Raw genomic sequence first — 20615 nt, 5'->3', positions numbered from 1 at the left:
TATCCCATCCTGTTGCGTGCTTTACAGCGCCTTGATCGACTGGAAAAACGGGTTCTCCAAAAGCTTGGTGTCTGCCGCCACGAGAGCCTTCATCTTCGCGACCATCTCTTCTCGGCTCATGTCGCCAGCCTTGACCTCTTCCTTCCATTGAACCAGAATCTCCTTGAGCCGGGCACTCCCCTGCTCGACGTCATCCTTGCTGTACTGCAAGCCGAGGTTGTCATTGTGCTTGGTGGTGAAGTCTTCGAGCTCGTCTGCCTTCCTCTTGGCCATGCGAACGACCTTGTCGGGGAACCTGACGAGTTCCGCAACATGAATACCAAAGCTCTGGTCGCAAATACCGGGCTCCACCTTGTAGAGCAACGTGACCTCACGCTTTTCATCCGCCTTCGCGTCGTCTCCTGTGCCGCTGATGTGGGCAGTGACGTGGAGATTAGCAACCTGCTTGTGCTGCTCCGCCAGCGCCGTCAGCTCGTGGAAGTGTGTGGCAAAGAGCGCCGAGCAGCCAATCTCGACGACAATATGTTCAGAGATGGCCCAGGCGAGACCGAAGCCGTCATAGGTCGAGGTACCACGGCCCAGCTCATCGATGATGATGAGGGACTCGGCCGTGGCCGACTTGAGGATATTGGCCGTCTCGAGCATCTCAGCCATGAAGGTGGACACGCCCTTGAGCTGCGAGTCGCTCGCGCCGACACGGGCCAGGATGGCATCAAAGATGGTCAACTCGGCTTCTGAGCAGGGCACAAAGCATCCAATCTGTGCCATGAGGGCGATGACGCCGATCTGTCGGATATATGTCGACTTGCCACCCATATTGGGACCAGTAATGATAAGGAATGATGAGCCTGAGCGGTCAAGCTCTACGTCATTGGTGATGAACTGCACGTCGTCTTGCACCTCAAGACATGGGTGGCGGGCCTCGCGCAGTAGAGTCCTGCCCTGACCACGGGGGTGGATCTTCGGGCGGACGTATGAGATCGGGGCGTGCATAGAGCAATGCGCGAACGAGACGATAACATCCAGGTGTGCCAGGATGCCGGCGAGGTTCTCGAGCAGAGGCGCATAAGATGCGGCAACACTCACAACCTCGTTGACGAGACTGGATTGTGTTCGGTTGTAGCTTTGAGAAAGTTGGTCAAACTCTCGCCGTAGTGACTGGAGATGCTTAGTGGTGAAGTATACTCCGTTCTTCTGCGTCGAGCACTCCTGGTATCCAGAATTATTGCGGATACAGCCGGCTTCTGTCCTGGTCAGCCTCATACAGAAGCCATGAACCTTGTGGTTTTCGAGGAAGATCTTCTTCTCTTTTTCCTGGCCGAGGTCATCCGCTGCCTTGGAAAATTCCCTGTCCATCTCAGTCCGTATTCTGTCCAGCTTCTTTCGGATTATGCGCAGTCCATCGTCGAATTCAAGCTTAATGATGAACTCATGGTTTTCCAGTGCATCCAAGTCGACTGTCGTCTCCACCATCTCCTGCAAGCGAACTAGACTGTCCGAAAGCTCCCGCAGTTTTGTGGTATAGGCGACATCCAAAGGATCCCGGTAGGCTTCATCCATGACACCCTCCAGGGTTCCAATAAAACCTGGAAGCCGGATAACCACTTGGTAAGCCCTAACAACGTCCTCAAGATTTGCCTTCTTCCTCTGGAAACGCTTCGCCAGTCTGTATAGGTCCGGAATGGAGCGCAGGTGCTCCTCTTGCATGGTCTGTCGAAGTTCTGTGTCGTTCATGAAAGCCTCAACAAGTTGCTGCCGACCCTCGATTTCATCCTTGCTCATCAGTGGTTGCTTGAGCCACTGTGCCAACAGCCGGCTGCCAACCGGGGTCTTGCAATGATTCAATAGCCCATACAGACTCATCGTTTTTGACCCATCACGCGCACCTGGTGTGAGGTTTAACGCCTTTAGTGCAGCAGCATCGAGCTTCATGAATTGTGAGAGGTCATGTTGGAAGAGCTGGTACTGCCCAAAGTTTGAAGGGTCTTGAAGCACGTTCAAGTACTTGATTAGGGCCGATGCAGCCCCCATGGCAAGCTTGAGATCTGTTTGGGGTAGCAGGCTTGCCGATCTCTCATCTTTGAGCAGTCTTGCCAGATCCTGCTCTATATCTCGGGTGCCAAAATCAGCCATAGGCCTTTCCGACATGGCCACGCCGCAGTTGTCGATGATTTGCTTGAGCTTGGCCAGGTCCGGGTCCTTGAGATCCTCGGCCTTATCATACTGAATCAAGCACTCCTTGACTCCAAGCTGGATGAGGAGAGCCTCAAAGTTGGAGAAGAGATCATTGTCGAGGAACTCGCTCACGCCCAACTCTCTCACGCTTGCGTCGGCAAAGCAAACACCAACATTCCGAGCCTCCGATGCCTTGGATGAGATCTTGACAGCCAAAATCATGGGTGCCGAGTCGGTTTGGCCGAGCTCATCCTCAACATCTTGCAGGTTTCCTGGCGAGGCTTGCTTGGTGACCTTCCAGTTCATCCGCCCGTTGGCGCTTTCGTAGATTTCTACCCTCTTGCCGAGTTTGTAGAGGGCATCTCGGAGGAATTGCTTGAATACTGTTATGGAAAGCGTGACAGATGACAATCCAGTGTGATCACTGCGGCCAAGTTGCCGCACCACCGAAGTGCTTTTGTATACGGTGCGAGCGATCAGGTTGGCATCTTCGCCGTGGGCTGTGTAGTAGTCTCCTCGGAAGAAGATCCTTATTGTGTCCTTGTGGGCGGCTGGCAGTGACTTGAAGAAGCGAATGAAACCGTGCTCGTCGTCGACCTATACGTTTGATACGACAGTTGTTAGTTCCTGTTTGACCCTTCCAATGAACTGTTTCGGGTATTCTCACCTTGAGCTCTGGCCGTGAAGACATTGTGTGAGGCCTATCAGATTTTCGAGTTTCCAGGTTGATATGATACAGCAGAGTAGAACATAAACTTGGAGAAAGAATGTGACTGCAAAAAAAGAAAAAAAAAGAAAAATGTTCAAGGTGTCTGGATACGATGTTCAGAGTATGTGGATGGCGGTTGCTGAAGACGCGTCTCAAAAATCAATTAACGCGACCAGATCAACTAGGCTCTTTAGCGTGACATGGGGCTGGCGCAAGGGGCAGGGATCTTCCGCATGGCGGGGTTCAGTACTACAGACTAATTGGGCAATCAATCACAGTTTCTTACTTCACCATTGCTTGCATCGGATGATGCATACTACAATAATTAAGCATCAGTTGCGAATGGCAAACCTCAGAACTACAAGAAGAAAAATATCAGCTTATATTTGTTGTCATTCGATCCCTTTGTACTGTTTGTGTAACAGTGCAAACATTAAACAAACATGCTTTTCTCCAAATTTAGTGATGCAAGATCTTGAGTGATCCGAACCTTTTGGCCCTCACCGCCCAAGTTTCTGCCGGGATCGCGACTTAGAAAAAAAGTCCAAGCTTCGCGCGTCAAACCAAATGCTCGTCATTCTCTTAACCCCTCATCAGGCAGACCGAAACTGGGTTTACTCAACTGTAAATACATCCAATGGCGACAATGGACTCAGCACAGGCGCCTGAGGCTACAAATAGTCCAGCAGCAGCGCCCGCCGAAGTGCCCCAGGAAAGCACGTTAGACAGCACGACCAACCCTGAATCAGCCCCTGAGAATCACGCCGCCACCTCGGCCGCCACAGAAGACGCCGCGGCAGACGCATCAGCAACCAATGCCGAGAACTCAGCTGTCCCAGCAGCCGATAGCGCGGCCGTCCAGCCTCCCATCACAAAAAATCAGATGAAGAAGCTGAAGCGACAAGCTATGTGGGCGGAGCGCAAGGAGGACCGCAAGCGCCAGCGCAAGGACAAGCGGCACGAGAAGCAGGCACACAAGCGAGCCGAGCTGGCAAACAAGATCGCCGAGGCAGAGGCGGCAGGGCTCGACCCCAAGGAGGTACTCGCCGCCGAGCGCAAGGGTGCTGAGAAGGCCCGGCCGCAGACGGTCCCCGTCACCTTCATCATGGACTGCGACTTTGAGCAGTACATGAACGACAAGGAGCTGGTGTCGCTCTCGAGTCAGGTCGTACGCTCGTACTCGGAGAACAGGAAGAGCAGGATCCAGGCTCACCTTGTAGTCTGTCCCTGGGGAGGCAAGCTGAAAGAGCGGTTCGAGACGACGCTCGCGAACCACCACAAGGGTTGGAAGAACATCCAGTTCCTGGACCAGGACTTTGTCCAGGCGGGCAAGGCTGCTCTGGAACTTATGAAGGGCCCGAATGGCGGAAAACTAATTGGCGCACTTGCGCCGAAAGAGGATACAGTGATGGAAGATGCACATGCGTCTGGTGCGGAGAAGACGTTGGAGGACCCAACCCCAGTCCCGGAACCCGAAAAGGAATTGGCAGAATCCTCCATCGTATATCTCACCTCAGACTCGCCATACACGCTTGAGAGGTTAGAACCCAACACGAGCTATGTAATCGGCGGCATTGTGGACCGCAACAGACAAAAAGGACTCTGCTACAAACGGGCTTGCGAGAATGGGGTACGAACTGCCAAACTTCCGATTACCGACTACTTGGTCATGGCAAGTCGTCAAGTCTTGACGACAAATCAGGTGCTTGAGATTATGTTGAAGTGGCTCGAGTGTGGCGATTGGAAGGTGGCTTTCCAGTATGTCATCCCCAAGCGCAAGGGGGCTGTTGTCAAAGAGGAGAACTCAGAGGCGGGTCCTGCTGAAGAAAACGAGCAGGACGGCGATGATTACAATGAAAACAACGAGAATGGTAACGAGAATGATAATGAAGCTGGTAATGAGGTTGGTGAGGAGAAGGAGGAGGCAAATGGCGGGACTGGAGCGGCTTCGAATACACACGATCCAGCGCAAGACAAATCAGGTTAGTTGCCGCAATCGGCGACTTGACTTGATGTCTATTGCCTGATGATGCGTGAGTTTAATGGTATTTACTACGAAGCCAAGGCTTGCTAATGAATTTTATCTTGTATTTGCTTCATACACCCACCCTGTACTTGCCTAACAACGCTGCGTCATCATCATATCTTAGAAAACCTCCAATGTCCAATTCTTCCATCTCAGTGAATAATCTCATTAATTACGGAATTTAGAATTCCATCGACTCGGCTTCTTCCCTCTCCCTCTTGATCTTGGGGTCACGCTCATCCTTCATCAGCGCCGAAACAAAAACGCGGAACTGGTCAATGTGCGGCTTCAGACTCGTCTTCTCCCAATCCTGCATAGGCCTCTGCGCCGCTGCATCATCCCCTTGCTCCTTCTTCACCTCGGGCTGCTTCCAGGCGTCAATCTCCTCCAACAGTTCCTGCACGGTCGGTACACCGAGGGGATCAAAGTCCTCAAGGTTCTTTGTGTCGATAGGCACACATACCCTGCCTGTGCCCGGGTGAACGACAAACGGACTCTTTAGCAAGTGGTTCAGCTTCTTGCTGACCTCGATATCGAGGCGCGGGTACGTGTACTCGAGCACAATGTCCTGCTTGGCTTCCAGCAGGGCCTTGGCGTCCAGGTTGCGTGATGCGCCCGTCTTTGCCACTGTGTCGATGTCGGCCCATTTGGACAGCGAGGACCGCCCCGGGGAGGATGCCCATTTCTTACGCAGCGAGTCGTTGAGGGTCCTATCGGGGAGAAGCTGGAGCAACTTCTCAGCCTGCTCTTCTGACTCCCATGGGTCTTGGGCTCTGAGAACGTCTTCCTGGAAGTGCCCTTTTAAAACATCCAGACTCCTCCTGCGTTAAGTTAGTTCAATAGTTCAATTTGTGGAATAGACGACAAGGAGCACCACTCACGAAAGATGGGGATGCAGTGGCCGGCGCACATTGACCTTCTTCCCGCTCTGGGCACCGCCCCTGACGACCTCGAGATAGCCCGCGATGGCCCTTCGCTTTTGGTCATCCATAACGCGGGCCTTTTTGTCGCAAACCCACGCGTGAGCACCACGACGACCCGAGTACACCCACATGATGTGCTTGAAGCCAAAGTCATCCCGCAGGGCCACATCGACCGTCTTGATGGCCATTGTCATGAACTGCCAACATTTATTGCAGATGTTGGCCTTGTCACAGCACGTCCGGATATCATCGTAGTCTGTCAAATCGATATCGAAGCACAGCTCTTTAGCCAGGGGTTTGAAAGCCGACGAGTTGCGCAGGGTCTTCCTCTCGCGGGGGTTCGTGTTGTAGACGGGCCCAATCTCAAAACGGGAGGGCATGAGGCGGAGAACATCTTTGCGGAGTCTGGGAATAACGATATACTCATGTCAGAGACAGTTACGGGGCACGCTGTTAGAGAACCTGGACTACTCACAAATCAGACGTGGTGAATGATTGGTATCGTAGATACGCGTCATTCTGCAGAGTAAAGGCGAACTCTCGATGCGCAAAGTCGTTTGTAGGATTTGGGCTGTGGTTCAACCATTGGAACAGATATCTCCAAGGAAAGAGTCGTTGGTAGAAACTGCGCATAACCTCCGGGTCTGACGCATGAAGGGTGGAGGGCAAGTTGCTGTGTTGTTTTGTTCGTTAGTTCCAGATATTTTTAGTCTGCCAAAGTAGAGCATCCGCTTACAATGAAGAAGATGGCGCAGCAGGTGGACTCGACGGTTTTGAATCTTCAACCGGCCGCGAACTAGGAAACTCCTCGTCCGAATCGTCGTCTGCGAATAAATCATCTAGCTTGACCTCCTTTTTTATTTGCTCTTCACTCTGGGACTCTTCTTGCTTTGACGGCACTGCCTCTGTATCCTCCATAACAATATCTTCGCCCGGGCTCTGTTTGGTGTCGTTGCTTGTCGGCGGAGCTGGTCGCGCCGCCGCCGCTGCGTCCGCCCCGGCCCCGGTCTGGCTTCCCTCAGGGGATATTGAGTGCGGCATTTTTTTAGCGGAAATAATCAAAGATATTTTCAGAGCTCGCTTGCTGAGTTCCGCTCAAGCTTACTGTACTACAGTTTTGTGTATGTGTGCTGCGCATAGAGCTTGAAATGTTATTCCGTAAAATATGTAGGCAAGCAATTAACTCAGTCAACATTGTCGCGTCGTGCAATTTACGCGGACGCGTTAATTGGTTGCATGCGGGGAAGATTTTACTGCCAGGGGCACGGTACATAGCAACGGTTCGGTTCTGCACAGTCCATCCAAGTCTAACCTTGGCACGGTGTAGCGTCTGTTCGCGTTGAGGACCATTGCAAATCAGTATAGGGTAGGTAACTGTCGAAACATTGAAGATGTAAGGTATTCTATCCAGCTCGGAAATTGTAGAGTGAGAACTGTGTGCCAGAGCCCTCTTCTATTTTTTCCCATCCTGGTCCTGTGTGTGAATTGCCCGTTGGGCTTTTTTTTTAAAGCAATAGCTCGTCAAGCCCCTCAACCTCCTCAAAGAGACTCAGCAGGCCACACTAGCTTCACGGATTGTCTGTATTTTTCGGAATATGTCTTATAAGAATGACGCTGAGGCTATTTCTATGATTACGGCAGGTGACATGCCCTGGCCATTTTATCCCCGAGCAGCTATTCAAGATTGTCCAGGAGCTCCAGCTCATTGGTGAAGGCAGTCTAGCGGTCGTCTGGAATACTCATTTGGTCTGGCGGAGTGTGACATGTTTCGCAGCAAGCAACCCTCGCTCGCTATGTAACTTTGACACTTAAATATGTCCCACCCGTTTAAGAACCATTCAACATGACAGCATTTCGTAAAAGAATACGATGTCATTATGCCGAGACTCAAACAAGCTGCCGCTTGCAGGGCTACCATCAGATTGTGATAATCTCACATTTCTGGGCCACAATACCAAGTTAATGTCGCCACTCCAAAGCTAATACATATACCGATATGAGCGATCTCATGCAGCCTGTCTTTCATGTGGCCGATTCTTGGACTTCCAACTAAAACTGTAGGTGAGCTGGCAAGGCCGATTCGAAAACATTTAAAGCCAATTAGGCAGCGCAATGCGGCTAACACCGCAACTAGTGACAGCGGAAGAATATACCACACTAGAAGCATCTAACAGCCTTCCTTTTTGTTGTTGTTCTTCGCCTCGTCGTTTTGGCGATACCAAGATCAAAGCGGAGCCAACCATGTTGCAAAAGAATTTGCACGGCATGAAGTATTGCAAACGGTCGAAGAGAGACGATCTAAATGCTGGAGGCATGCGAGTCAAAATTGAAGAACGTTTTTCGGCGCCTATATCCGAAGTTCACCAAATTGAGAGCGATCTTTTTTTTTTTTTTTTTTTTTTTTTGATGCGGCGCATGGGACAAGACCAAATTACCAACCAGCCTTGAGTTTCGATGCTTGTTTAGCGGTGTTATCATCTGCATCGTCCGAAAAGTCAGAGGCACCTGACCACCTAACCACCTAACCAATCGCGGAAGTAACAAAGCCCGAGTAAAAGGCTTGGCCGGCAAAAGCTCGGTCCAAGGCACAGACGGTTGCATCGAGGGCCTGGCCGCTGAGATCTAAACGTGCCCCACCACTGGGAGGTTTATCTCATGATGCAATTAAATCCAGCGCGCAGGTTTACATTTTTGGGTACGAGCCATCCGACCACATCAAGAACCTATGGTTTGTTTCTCATTTGTTTTTGAGGAACTGAAATATGAAGAACATGCTTCTGCTGACTGAGACTTAACTGACTTTATCCGGCTTTAAGTTCCCATCGATTTTAAAGAGTTAGAAATCGCTTTCGTGTGGGTACCAACGTTGCAGTAGACAGTACAGTGATTAAGTACGGTACAGGTACCCTTACCTACCTAAGGAGGCGGTATCAAAGACCGCGTGGTTTGCCGACTCCATCTTTGGTGCTTGCAAATGACGGACCCTCCCACCTTCCCATTTGTCCTCTCTACCGTAACAAGCGCATGGCCCCCGGCAACGTCATTGAACCTCAGCTTTGCTTGGCTGTTATTCCGTTGCCGATAAAATCTTATCCCCAACCAGTTTAGTTGGCAGATTAAACAAAGCATTCATTAGTCCTGCCTGTACTTGAAGCAATTATAATAATTCAATTCTTGCTCCGTCTCGTTCAGTCCCGCCGTGCATGTGCGTGCTTCAGCCCCAATGGCTCCTCTACGGCTTTTAATCAAGGACGGCGGATTCCTCGACCAGCATGGGCGCCAGGTCATACTCAGAGGCATCAACGTTGCCGGCGACGCAAAGTTCCCGACCACCCCAGATGGGCGGTCACACATAGCCAAAGACTTTTTCGATGGAGACAACATTGATTTCAGGGAACGTCCGTTCCCCCAAAGCGAGGCCCACGTACATTTTGCCCGGCTCAAGCGATTTGGCTACAACACTATACGATACATCTTTACGTGGGAGGCCATCGAGGCGGCCGGCCCAGGAATATACGACGAGGAATGGATACAACACACCATTGAAATTCTCAGAATAGCCAAGAACTATGGCTTCTACATCTTCATGGACCCTCATCAGGATGTGGTATGTCAAATTGCTACCATGAAGCCGATCCCTCACCTTCTTGGATACATGATCTAACGATATGGTGCCTATGTATAGTGGTCGCGATTCTCCGGAGGCTCCGGTGCCCCAATGTGGACTCTTTACGCCGCAGGTCTCAACCCTGAAGCATTTGCGGCAACGGAAGCGGCCATCGTTCACAACACGTACCCGGACCCAGCAAACTTTCCCAAGATGATCTGGTCAACGAATTACTACAGACTGGCGGCCGCCACCATGTTCACGCTCTTTTTTGCCGGCAAGGACTTTGCGCCTAAGTGCATAATCGACGGGGTGAACATTCAGGACTACCTCCAGGGCCATTTTATGAAGGCCATATCCCATCTTGCCATGCGCATACATGAGGCCGGAGATATCGAGAACGAGGTCGTCTTTGGATGGGAGACGCTCAACGAGCCTAACAAGGGCATGATCGGATATGAAGACATCAGTGTCATCCCCAAAGAACAGGCTCTGAAAAAGGGTACCAGCCCAACGATATGGCAGGCTATGCTTACTGGGCTTGGCAGGTCCACAGAGGTCGACACTTGGGATATGGGTAGCTTGGGTCCTTACAAGGTTGGGAGGACTTTGGTAGACCCCAAAGGCGAGATTGCATGGCTGCCTGCAGACTATGACGAGTCTCGCTACAAGTACACGAGAGACCCTGGGTGGAAGCTCGGCGAGTGTTTGTGGGCGCAGCACGGGGTATGGGACCCGGCTACAGATAAGCTCCTGCGCAAGGACTACTTCCAAAAGAACCCAAGGACTGGGGAGGTCATTGATCACCATGCCTTCACAAACACCTACTTTATGGACTATGCCCGTGTGTATCGTGACACGGTGCGGCAGCATCACAAAGAAGCCACCTTGATCCTTCAGCCTCCTGTGCTAGAGCTTCCTCCAAGCATCAAAGGTACCGCTGATGACGAGAACAACATGGTATATGCGCCGCACTATTATGACGGCATTACACTCATGACCAAGAGCTGGAAGTGGTGGAATGTGGACGTCCTGGGAGTGCTACGCGGACGCTATCTGAGTCCTGTGTTCGCTATTCGGGTGGGTGAGACTGCGGTGCGCAACTGTTTCCGCGAGCAGCTCGCTGCCATTCGCCAGGAAGGCTTGGATTACATGGGTAACCACCCTTGTATTCTCACTGAATTCGGAATTCCATACGATATGGATAACAAAGCTGCGTACAAGAGCGGCAACTACTCGAGCCAGTCGGCTGCTATGGACGCCAATCATTTTGCTGTTGAGGGGGCTCCTATGGAGGGCTACACTCTCTGGGTATATTGCGCCAAAGTAAGTAAACTTGGTAATGACACGCACCCCCTGCCTGGATTATTACTCACCTTTTTTTCACAGAACGATCACGAGTATGGTGACCAGTGGAACGGTGAGGATCTGTCGATATACTCGCTCGACGACAAGGCGCTGCCTGTGTCTGCCCTACCGCCAGCCATGGGTGAAATTGGGCAATCGACAGCCAGCTTGGTCAAGGAGAGCAGCAACCAGGAAGGAAAGCTGGAGCAGAGTGGGGTGGAGGATGGTACTCCAATCACGCCAACGAACCTTCGGCAGACACTCACCTCGCCGTCGATCTCGGCAGTTCCCAGCTCGTCGGCTCCCGAAATCAAAAACACACCAGGCTATCGTGCTGCTGAGGCTTTTGTTAGGCCTTCTCCAGTCGCAGTGGCTGGAAGCATCTCCAAGTACGGGTTCGACCTCCACAAGTGCGAATTCCACCTAGAAATCAGAGCTGCCAAGGCCGTCCAGACTTCAAGCGACGGCAACCCGACTGTTGTGTTCCTGCCGGAATACCACTTCCCCAAGGACGACTGCGTCATTGAGGTATCGTCAGGCAAGTGGGAGATTGGGAGCGACGACTCGGAGGGCGCGCTTGTGCAGCGCTTCCGCTGGTGGCACGGCGAGGGCGACCAGAGCCTCAAGATCAAGGGTGTGGTCCGCACACATAATGTCAGGGAGGACGGCACCGGCGCGGATGGTGATGTTGGATACTACCAGGCGGTACAGACTGTCGTATCTCAGTGCAGCATCATGTAGATGGGCATTGAGATGGGGTAGGAGGCCAGAGGAGAGAGTAATAAACAAAGTCTTTTTGAGGGATTGTGGATTGTGGATCATGATGACTGACATGATTAGAAATATATGTAATGCCTTTTTTTCTACTTTTTTTTTCGTCTCTAGGTGTTAGGTTGGATTTGATAATTCATGCACCTCTGGACTGCAAGCACACCTGGAAGAATGCCTGATAGCTCCTATAGAAGCGATACTAGGATATGCATGTCTGTCATTGTTCCTGAGGACTTAACTGCGGAATTTTGAGACATGTAACCCGATAGGTCATGACATATGGATGTGCAGCAACCAAATCATGCATTCCTTGCATGGCGACGCCGGTTTGCTTTGTAGAGGACACCTATGACATACCACGAAAGTACTTGGTCAGGCACACAAGTAGCTTGTAACTTGCAGTTCAGGATAAATTTCCCGAGTAAAAGTGCCGGAAGCTTCCTTCTTGCTAGTTCTAGTGAGAGGCTTCGTCCAAACAACAATCGCACGAGTCGGGGAACATGCCACGTACAACGTATTACTAAATAATGACAGCGCCGAGTCTAAATGGGTGTGCACAACATGGACAGACAGCGAACAGACAGATGCTGTCATCATTTGTTATTCGAGTTCCTGACCATCTATCTGCACCGAAGCTATAGCTCAAGCTCTTGCCTTGGGACGGATCGGTGCACGGTGCGGCACATGGCAACTCTAACTGGCGATCTGGCGACCTCGTCTGGAAAATGGGTGAGGATTCTTTCTGGGTGTGTTTCGCGGTACGAGCTGGAGAGTATCGCGAGAAATTCGCTTGTTCTTGTGACGACGATGGATAGATAAGGTGGTACCCACCTGAAGAGAGAAAGAATAAAAAGGTCCCTGGGCTCCCTTTTCTACCTAGGTTGGTAGTCGTTGCGCGCAAGGGGCTTTGGGCTCGTGTCCTGACCCGACGACGAAGCTGTTTTGTGGGACGAACTTCTCGGGAACGACTTAAAAATTTTTGTATGCAAAGTACCTTGTCATACAAAGAGGTGGGGAGGCCATAACATGGGGATGTCTAGACGTCGTCTAATGTTCCCCGTCCTTGGTAATAAACGTCCGATCCACAAAAACTCTTTATCGGCTTGCTTTTTCGAAACAGAGTGGTGGTTGGTTGATACATGATGGGACGCTGTTGGGGGAATATGGGATGAATCGACCAACTAGGAAAAGGGACGTTCTTGGTCAAGCTATCAACTTTTTTGTCATGTTTGAATACTACAGTACAACGTCATTCGGAGGACAGGGTGGACATATATGGGGTTGAGAGGGTCCGGTATATAACTTTGAATTATAGGTACCTAGCTAAGGTAGGTACCTAGGTAGGTAGGTAGGTAATTAGTACCTAGCCCTGGAACCTATTGTTAAAATCATCTTACAGTCATTTACGTGAGATGCCGTTGGTGACAACCACGCAGCTGCGACTGGCTGTTGGCCGGTTGCGGCGGCCTTGTCACACATTACAAAGGTTGGCGGGAAAAGGGTCGTTTTTCCTCAAGGGGAATGTTGTCTTATTGCATTTGACTGCGGGGGCCGTTGCATTGGTTTGGGTCAGAAGCTCACCAGGATCATGTTGCTTTTTTACTTCTTTCTGCCCAAAGCCTCAAACGTCGCATGTTGTTCCTTCACCCCCACATGGGGTAACCTAGCTCGACAAAGTTGCGCGGCGCGTTCAGTCAAAATGCACAGAGTTGTAGTAGTGGCTAGGTACCATGATGGACATGTAGGATCAAAGTTTCTTGGTACCTTGGGGTATTTGTCCAGGTACTCGGTAAAAGAAAATTTCTGCATGTCAGCAGGAGCAGGTACAAAGTGACAAAAAAAAGTGGTTGCCAATGGAAGTTGGGCGTTTTTCTCGTTTCCGCAAACCAAACCCCAGCCTCAAAGTAAAGAGGGGTCGCATCTTTCATGTTGGCTGAAGGAATGCAGGCCGGTGGTCGATAGTGTGGCAGGGAACAAAAGGAACAACTAAGTATACCTAGCAATGTGTAACAACAGATAAGCGCCCTTGGACTGACTGCTGAGTCGCCAGTTAATCCTGAAGCGAGCTACGCGGCGAAAAAGGTACCAGGTCAATGGAGGTGGAGGTATTACAATCGTACCTTAATTACTTCATGGTCCGGCGAACGTTGCAGAGCAACCACCGGCCGAGCCCGAGCCCCTGTTTTCTTTTTCTTTTCTTTTTTTTTCTCTTTTCTCTCTCTCTCTTCTACGTCGAATCTTTGGTTTGAAATTCTGAGGTGAATGTCCCCCCCCCCCCCCCCCCCCTCCCCTCATCAAAGACGCCGCTGAGCTAGGAGAAGCCGCCTGCCGCCGCCGCCACCCACACAGGTCCAAGATCCAACGGCCAATCACTGCATAGCAACCCAGCCCACCTGCAGGGGAGGTAACAAACCCTTGGCGAGGCATGCCCCGTAGCCGGAACGGAGTGAACGACACAACCAACCACCTTCAGCCCAAGACAAGCGCCTTAGTCGTCGTCGGGTGGGTTGGCCCTTTTGGAATTATTCGGCCCAGCTTCGTGTTGCTTGCCCTCCTCACCTTGGATCCCATCATCTCTACGAAAAATCAAACCTAAATCCAACGCTGCTAGTCTGTTGTTTGGTTTGATCATCCACACTAGCTCAATCGAGATTGTAACTTGACGTTTCTGCCCGACCTTTTTTGTGGTTTTATCTTGGGCTTGCAACAACGTCTGCCTGCCCACAAATGTCAACGCCTGCGCCGCCAGCAGCGCGCTTGTTTGCGGTCGGCCCCAGCATGCGCCTCATGTCGTAACAAACTCAATCCCCTCGACTCCTTGCCACGAGTCGATTGCACTCTGTGTGCCAAACGACGTCGGAGAGCGTCGCCATTTGCATCGTCATCAGATTATTCAAGAAAAAAAAGACCCCCCTTGGCTGTCGCCCCCAGCTAGCTTCCTTGGTACCCGTCCCTCCCGTCCCACCGAAGCCTTATCGACCCGCCGAGGGCAGGGTCTGGCCCCGGTTGGCAAATAGATTATTTCCAGAGCGCGCCTTAAGGAATCTCGCGATTGCATTCGAGACCTCGAGGTTCCAAATCATCTTCTAATCGACCGGCGGGATCAGTCGTTCTTTTGTTTGGTTTTGATTTTGGGTTTTCTCTCCCTCTTTCTGTAACCCTCTTGCCTCGAAGGCTTGACCTTCAGCTGCGTGGCCTCCGAGCGGCGCAAAAGGTTGACCCTCGACGAGCTTCCTTTCCACGTCTCTTTACACATAACTCTCTATATCGCCATTCCTGCATACAACAGCCGCCATGTATCCAGGAAGTAGCCAATCGCGGCCCTACCAGGTGCCTCCGCCGCCGCCCATGTCGCCGCCGCTGTCTCAGATGCACCAGCAGATGAGCTTCGTACCTCCTCCACCCCCTCCGTTGAACCGATACCAAACAACCCCCAACCTGGGTGCGAGCGCTCCGCCCCCTCCTCCTCCCGGGCCTCCTCCGGCAAGTGCACTGAACCCGCAAGCTCCGTGGAATGGGGCCTGGGGTGGTGTCCCGGCGCCTAGACAGGCTTACGACAACAGGTCCGGCATGTACGCTCAGGCGCCTATCCAGCAATATAACCCCCAGGCCCACGCTGCCACCGCGCCAGGCCTCAACATACCACCACCACCGCTACAGACCGACGCCCCGATGTCGGATACATACAATCCTGGACAAGATCCTATGTTTGATGGTTTTATGCCGGATTTGAGCTTCGATTTGGAACAGGAAACAATGGGATCTTCGCAGACCTGGCAGACAACGTCTTCATCGTCCACGAATACCGCGTCGGTCAACGATAATGTTCAGTCAAATGCTCCCACAGAGGAGAGAACACGGAGAAATAATTCGGCAAGCATTACGGGCACCCAGTCTAGCAGTAATGTTCCTGGCATTCCTAGCGACATAACCGCCTCATGGTCCCTTGATAAAGTCATCGCCTGGCTCCAAATGAACAGTTTCTCCCGGGACTGGCAAGAAACGTTCAAGAGCCTCAACATCCATGGCGCTCAATTCCTCGAGCTGGGGAGTGGACACTTTGGCCGAGGCAACTTTGGCATGATGCATCAACAGGTGTATCCCAAACTTGCCAAAGTGTGCACGGCAAGCGGAACTGGTTGGGATCAGCCACGGGAGCGTGAAGAAGGAAAACGGATGCGGCGCCTCATCCGTGGACTCGTCCACGCCCGAGCCGTACCAGACTCTGCCCGGGTCCCAAGCTCCCATGGAAGACAAGGATCCATCAATTCTCGCGGGAATGACAAGGGGACACACGATGGCAGCGATTCTCCCAATGTAAGGACTTCATGGAATGGATATACACACACTTCCACAATTCCCCCTCGTCTTTTTTTTTTTTGATAATAACAAACCTTGGCTTACACATAGACTCCTATCATGAAGACACCCAGTTCTCAGTCCCGATCAACCACGATACCCACGTTCCCCGATGGTTCCTCGTTCTCCAACCACAGGGGCGTACTCAAGAACATCGACATCGATCGCCATAGCAGCCCGAAATTGAATGGGGATAGTCCTGCCGCCAGTCCGAACCCAGTAATGGCATCATCAACTCCAAAATCATCAACATTGTCTGTATCACCACATTCAAGCAGGTTCGGCAACAACGTGAGAAATAGTACCGACTCGGTCAAAGCTATATATGGCTCCGGTATACCTGCAGACGCGCAAAAGATGATGAGCAACAGCAATCTTGACGAACTCATCAACGGCCGTGGCGCACGGCAGTCTCCATCCGACTTGGGTGATAACTCGGCCGGTACCGACTCGCCTGTCAGCGCCAGAGACACCAAACTACCGTTCAGACAACGCATGCAGGCTAAAGACATAGACGGCAACCTATCTTCGCCCAACGGCGAAGGGTCACTAAGTCCACAGATGTATAGGAACGGTCTTGGTCTGGACGACTACCTACGGTTTAAAAAGCCCGGCGGCAGCATCTACCTTATGGCGACGGCTGACGGCTGGAACTATAGAGTGGTGGATGTGACGGACGTCGAGACTGTTCTTGACCTGAGATCTGAGATCAGTAGAGGCTTGGGCATTCCAGATGAAGATGGGGTTGAGTTCTATCTCACTGAACTTGGGAAGAGCGATCACAGCCAGCCGTTGGACGATAATCAGTTAATGAACCACAACAAGTCCAGAGCTGACGCAGAAGGCACGCTGAAACTATTTGTCAAGCCCCCGCCAATGTCACAACAGTCCACATGGTCGGCTGGGGACACTGGGCAACGACACAGATTTGGCACCTCGTCTTCCATGTCGAGACAGCAGAACACTTTGAAGGATGATCAATCAGAAGAGGCACGCCTTAGAGCCCAAAGGGAGTACAAAGCAGAGATTGACCGTAAAGGGCGGGAATATCTTGCTATACGTAAGGCTAAACTTGAAAGCAATAACAATGGGCTGAGCTCCTCGACCGAGGGTATTGGAATTGTAGGCAAGCCGGTCGATTTCGATACCCCTCGCCACTCTCCCTACGAGGACAAAAACACAGACAGGATGTTCCCGACCCGTAATGCTCCTGCTCCACCAGTTGCCCCCTCAGCCACGCTGAACAGGGTGAACTCCTTGATGACAGGCCAAAGAAGGGTTCAGGGAAGTATGGACGGTTATCCCTCTCAGCGTGTACCTCCAGGTGTGGGAACGACTACTTCGCCCAAAGAAATGTCCGAGGACCGCCGAAGACAACCAATGTCTGGCTCTCAGCCCATGGGAGGCATTACCAGCGCCCTGGTGGACATGGGCAGAAACCTGGGTGGAGTTGCTCTTCCCAACAGAGGCGTCAGTGCAAATAATGTACCCAGCAAACCTTCACCCCCCTATCGCGTTGCGACTGCCCCAGTTAGCGGCCGAGACTTCGTGTCACCTGACAATCGAGGTAAGAGTTCGCAGGCCATAGTGACATCTGGCACCGAACAGCGTGGTCCTGAAAGCATACCATCAGGGTCACCTGGATCTATCACGTGGAGTCGTGGCAATCTTCCTTTCATTATACCAGACTACTCACCTGGTGGCACACGCCGCTTGCGCAGAGATGGGTGGTCTGATTCCAGGCGTAATAGTCTTTTGAGCACTGAACTAACGGATGCAGCTGCTTTCCCTCGCTCGCAAACCGCCGGAGATTTATCTCCCATCTCCCAGATGCCCGCCAATTTCGCGGCCTACCAGGAGCCGAACCCGTCCCCACGAGGTTTCGGCGCCGCTCCCGTCTCGTCGGCGGCCCACAAGAGGGCACCGTCTGGTCCTGATATCGATTTCACGGAACCCGAGGTTTCCTTCGACAGACCAGCGCCGTCCACGGCACAAAACGAGGCTCAGTCTGACGACGACTCAGGCGACGACTCTGACGATGGCCTGTTTGTTATTCCTATTGCGGCCCGCAAAGCCTCGATGAAGAAAGCAAAATCACGAGCCTCTGTGACTTTCGACGCCTCCGACAGTGGGGATGGGAAGCGGCCAGCTCTCACTGTCAACACCGCCAGGGATCGAAAATCGGTCTCCTTCAACTCGCCTCAGTCCGCCCGCACTGGCGATGATGACGATGATTCGGGGCGGCAGAGGAGGACGCCCAAGTCAGATATGTGGGACTCTGAGGATGGCAAGCTGGGAAGACGGAAATCTTTCAAGATGGATGTGTGGGCCAACCGTCCTCCAGCTGAAGCACTTATCAACAACCTCGAGGATTTCTTCCCCGGAATGGATGTTGATCAGCCGGTCCTCGAAGAAGGGGACCAAGAGCAAAATATTGATGGGTCACCCGTGGCACCTTCCCCCATCGCCGAGGTTGACGAGACACAGTCACCTGGCCATTTACAGATCAACGCTACGCCATTGAACTCTCTTCCTCCGTCGAGGGTGCAATCAATGTACAACGAAAGTGACACGCTTGGCTCTGATGAGTCTACGCTGAAGGCGCTCGAGCGCCCACCGAGCTTCCAGAGCCTGGCTCAACGCAGCGTGCGGCGCTCCGGCGGTCTCGGAAGAATGAAGTCCATTCGAGAGAAGGCCAGAGGTGCACACGAGGCGCATAAACGCTACACCCAGACGTCGATGGCAGCACCGCAGGGTTTGAGCCGCTCAGGCGGTACTCCTGCCACTGAGACCCAGCCCACCCAAAACAACTCGTCGGCGCTGTTGCGACGCAAGTCTACCAAGATGTTCAATGCAAACATTGTACAAATTCGACCCAACAGGGACTCGATGCTGGTGCCAGACATCCCACAGGATTCAATCTCGTCCTCGTCGCGGGGAGCTCCGAAGCACCCGACGACTTTCCGCTGGTTCAAGGGTCAACTGATTGGCAAGGGTACGTACGGACGAGTATACCTGGGTATGAACGCCACTACTGGTGAGTTCTTGGCTGTCAAGGAGGTCGAGGTCAATCCGCGGGCCGCAGCCGGTGATAAGAAGCGCATGAAGGAGCTTGTCGCGGCTCTTGACCAAGAGATTGAGACGATGCAGCATCTGGACCATGTGAACATTGTGCAATACTTGGGTTGCGAGCGGAAGGAAACGAGCATCTCAATCTTCCTAGAGTATATTTCTGGTGGCTCCATCGGGTCATGTCTGCGCAAGAACGGCAAGTTTGAGGAGTCGGTGGTACAATCCCTCACGCGGCAGACGCTGTCAGGCCTGGCCTACCTTCATCGCGAGGGTATCTTGCATCGTGATCTCAAAGCGGACAACATCTTGCTCGACGTGGATGGCACAGCCAAAATTTCTGATTTTGGTATTTCAAAGAAGACGGACAACATTTATGGCAACGACAAGTCCAATTCTATGCAGGGCTCCGTGTTTTGGATGGCACCCGAGGTTATCCGGTCGCAGGGCGAGGGATACTCTGCAAAGGTGGACATTTGGTCGCTTGGATGCGTGGTGCTTGAAATGTTTGCGGGTCGCCGGCCCTGGGCCAAAGAGGAAGCCGTCGGTGCGATTTATAAGATCGCGAACGGTGAAATTCCACCTATTCCGGAAGACGTGCAAGATACCATCAGCCCCATTGCGGTGGCTTTCATGATGGACTGCTTCACAGTGTAAGCTTTTTTTCCCTGGCCGATGATTCCAGTTGGTTTGTTGTAACTGGTTTGAAACTGACGCCTTTTTTCAATCACCGACAGCGATTCCCACGACCGACCAACGGCAAACAAGTTACTATCACAGCATCCGTTCTGCGAGCTCGATCCGAACTACAACTTCCTTGACTCGGAACTATACGCCAAGATCAGAGGGACGTACTGAATGATTGTCTACGAGGCTCGCTGTATATTGGGACTATATAATATTAAGCATGTACACACTTGGCATAATCATCTACGAGTAATAAGAGCTTTTTGGGTTCTTGCGTTGCTGGAAGCGGAGGTTCCGGGCGTTCAAGTGGCCTGGACATATATGTTTGCATCCGGAGAGAGGACCCCAAAATGATGCCTGGGTTTTGGATATTTGAGACGAAGTGTTATTCGTGGTTTTCCTGGCTGTTTATTTGGTTATTTTTTGTCTCGGTTGTGAGCACGATAGACAAGCGAGCTCTTGCGGACTGGTCGGTTAAGAGGAAAACATATGAAAGCTTTCGAGCAACCTGACACCATTTTTACAACAGCTTGTAGAAGCCCTGTCATTTGTGCGTGGTGTTTAGATCAACAGTGGTCCGCGGTATGGAGTATTTGATTACACGTAATTAAATTGCTAAAAGCGGACGAACCCTGGCGGACGAGTGGTGCGTACGGGGAGGGTCCAGCCCCTGGGTGGTCTGAAAAACGAAACATCTCAATATCCTGGCATCGGCCATGATACACAAACTTCAGACAGGCTGAACAAGGCGACGACTCGTGTTCTTTAAGCGATGGTTCTTTTATTTCTTGTTTTTTTTTTTTTTTTTTTTTTACTTTTTTTGGTACCTTGTTTTGTTTTATTGATCAACGCCTTATCCAAGCCATCTATGATCTTGGTGTTGAGATCGAACAGAATACGTAAGAAAAAAAAGAAAATCGAGACGAAGTGAAAGGTGAAAGG

General features: G+C 51.8%; 6 protein-coding genes across 6 annotated transcripts; 3 read left to right on the top strand and 3 right to left on the bottom strand.

Annotated features, from left to right (window-relative positions):
• Positions 1-21: 21 nt before the first annotated feature.
• On the bottom strand, positions 22-2866 carry MGG_00879 (DNA mismatch repair protein msh-2; the record flags this gene model as incomplete). The annotated part of the gene is made up of 2 exons (XM_003718042.1): positions 22-2772; positions 2843-2866. The coding sequence occupies 2 exons, from the start codon at positions 2864-2866 to the stop codon at positions 22-24; spliced, it is 2775 nt and encodes a 924-aa protein (XP_003718090.1).
• A 328-nt stretch (positions 2867-3194) lies between these two features.
• Positions 3195-5068, top strand: MGG_00880 (tRNA (guanine-N(1)-)-methyltransferase). The gene has a single exon (XM_003718041.1). The coding sequence runs from the start codon at positions 3522-3524 to the stop codon at positions 4869-4871; it is 1350 nt and encodes a 449-aa protein (XP_003718089.1). The 5' UTR covers positions 3195-3521; the 3' UTR covers positions 4872-5068.
• MGG_00881 (DNA primase small subunit) lies at positions 4828-7041 on the bottom strand. The gene is made up of 4 exons (XM_003718040.1): positions 6570-7041; positions 6309-6506; positions 5792-6238; positions 4828-5731 (listed from the first exon to the last, which is right to left on the bottom strand). The coding sequence occupies exons 1-4, from the start codon at positions 6872-6874 to the stop codon at positions 5092-5094; spliced, it is 1590 nt and encodes a 529-aa protein (XP_003718088.1). The 5' UTR covers positions 6875-7041; the 3' UTR covers positions 4828-5091.
• A 1313-nt stretch (positions 7042-8354) lies between these two features.
• Positions 8355-8792, bottom strand: MGG_17351 (uncharacterized protein; the record flags this gene model as incomplete). The annotated part of the gene is made up of 2 exons (XM_003718039.1): positions 8355-8472; positions 8746-8792. 2 exons carry the CDS (start codon positions 8790-8792, stop codon positions 8355-8357), a joined length of 165 nt encoding a protein of 54 aa, XP_003718087.1.
• Positions 8793-8852: 60 nt separating this feature from the next.
• Positions 8853-11802, top strand: MGG_00882 (glycosyl hydrolase). Its single transcript, XM_003718038.1, has 3 exons — positions 8853-9440; positions 9519-10766; positions 10830-11802. The coding sequence occupies exons 1-3, from the start codon at positions 9057-9059 to the stop codon at positions 11526-11528; spliced, it is 2331 nt and encodes a 776-aa protein (XP_003718086.1). The 5' UTR covers positions 8853-9056; the 3' UTR covers positions 11529-11802.
• A 2164-nt stretch (positions 11803-13966) lies between these two features.
• Positions 13967-20244, top strand: MGG_00883 (STE/STE11 protein kinase). The gene is made up of 4 exons (XM_003718037.1): positions 13967-15875; positions 15984-17484; positions 17698-19639; positions 19724-20244. Exons 1-4 carry the CDS (start codon positions 14853-14855, stop codon positions 19842-19844), a joined length of 4587 nt encoding a protein of 1528 aa, XP_003718085.1. The 5' UTR covers positions 13967-14852; the 3' UTR covers positions 19845-20244.
• Positions 20245-20615: the final 371 nt, after the last annotated feature.

This window comes from Pyricularia oryzae, chromosome 5 (assembly GCF_000002495.2).
Source record: "Pyricularia oryzae 70-15 chromosome 5, whole genome shotgun sequence".
In the NCBI taxonomy this organism is placed as follows: domain Eukaryota; kingdom Fungi; phylum Ascomycota; class Sordariomycetes; order Magnaporthales; family Pyriculariaceae; genus Pyricularia; species Pyricularia oryzae.
The sequence above is the reverse complement of the archived record's forward strand: the minus strand, read 5'-3'. Positions and strand labels throughout refer to the sequence as shown.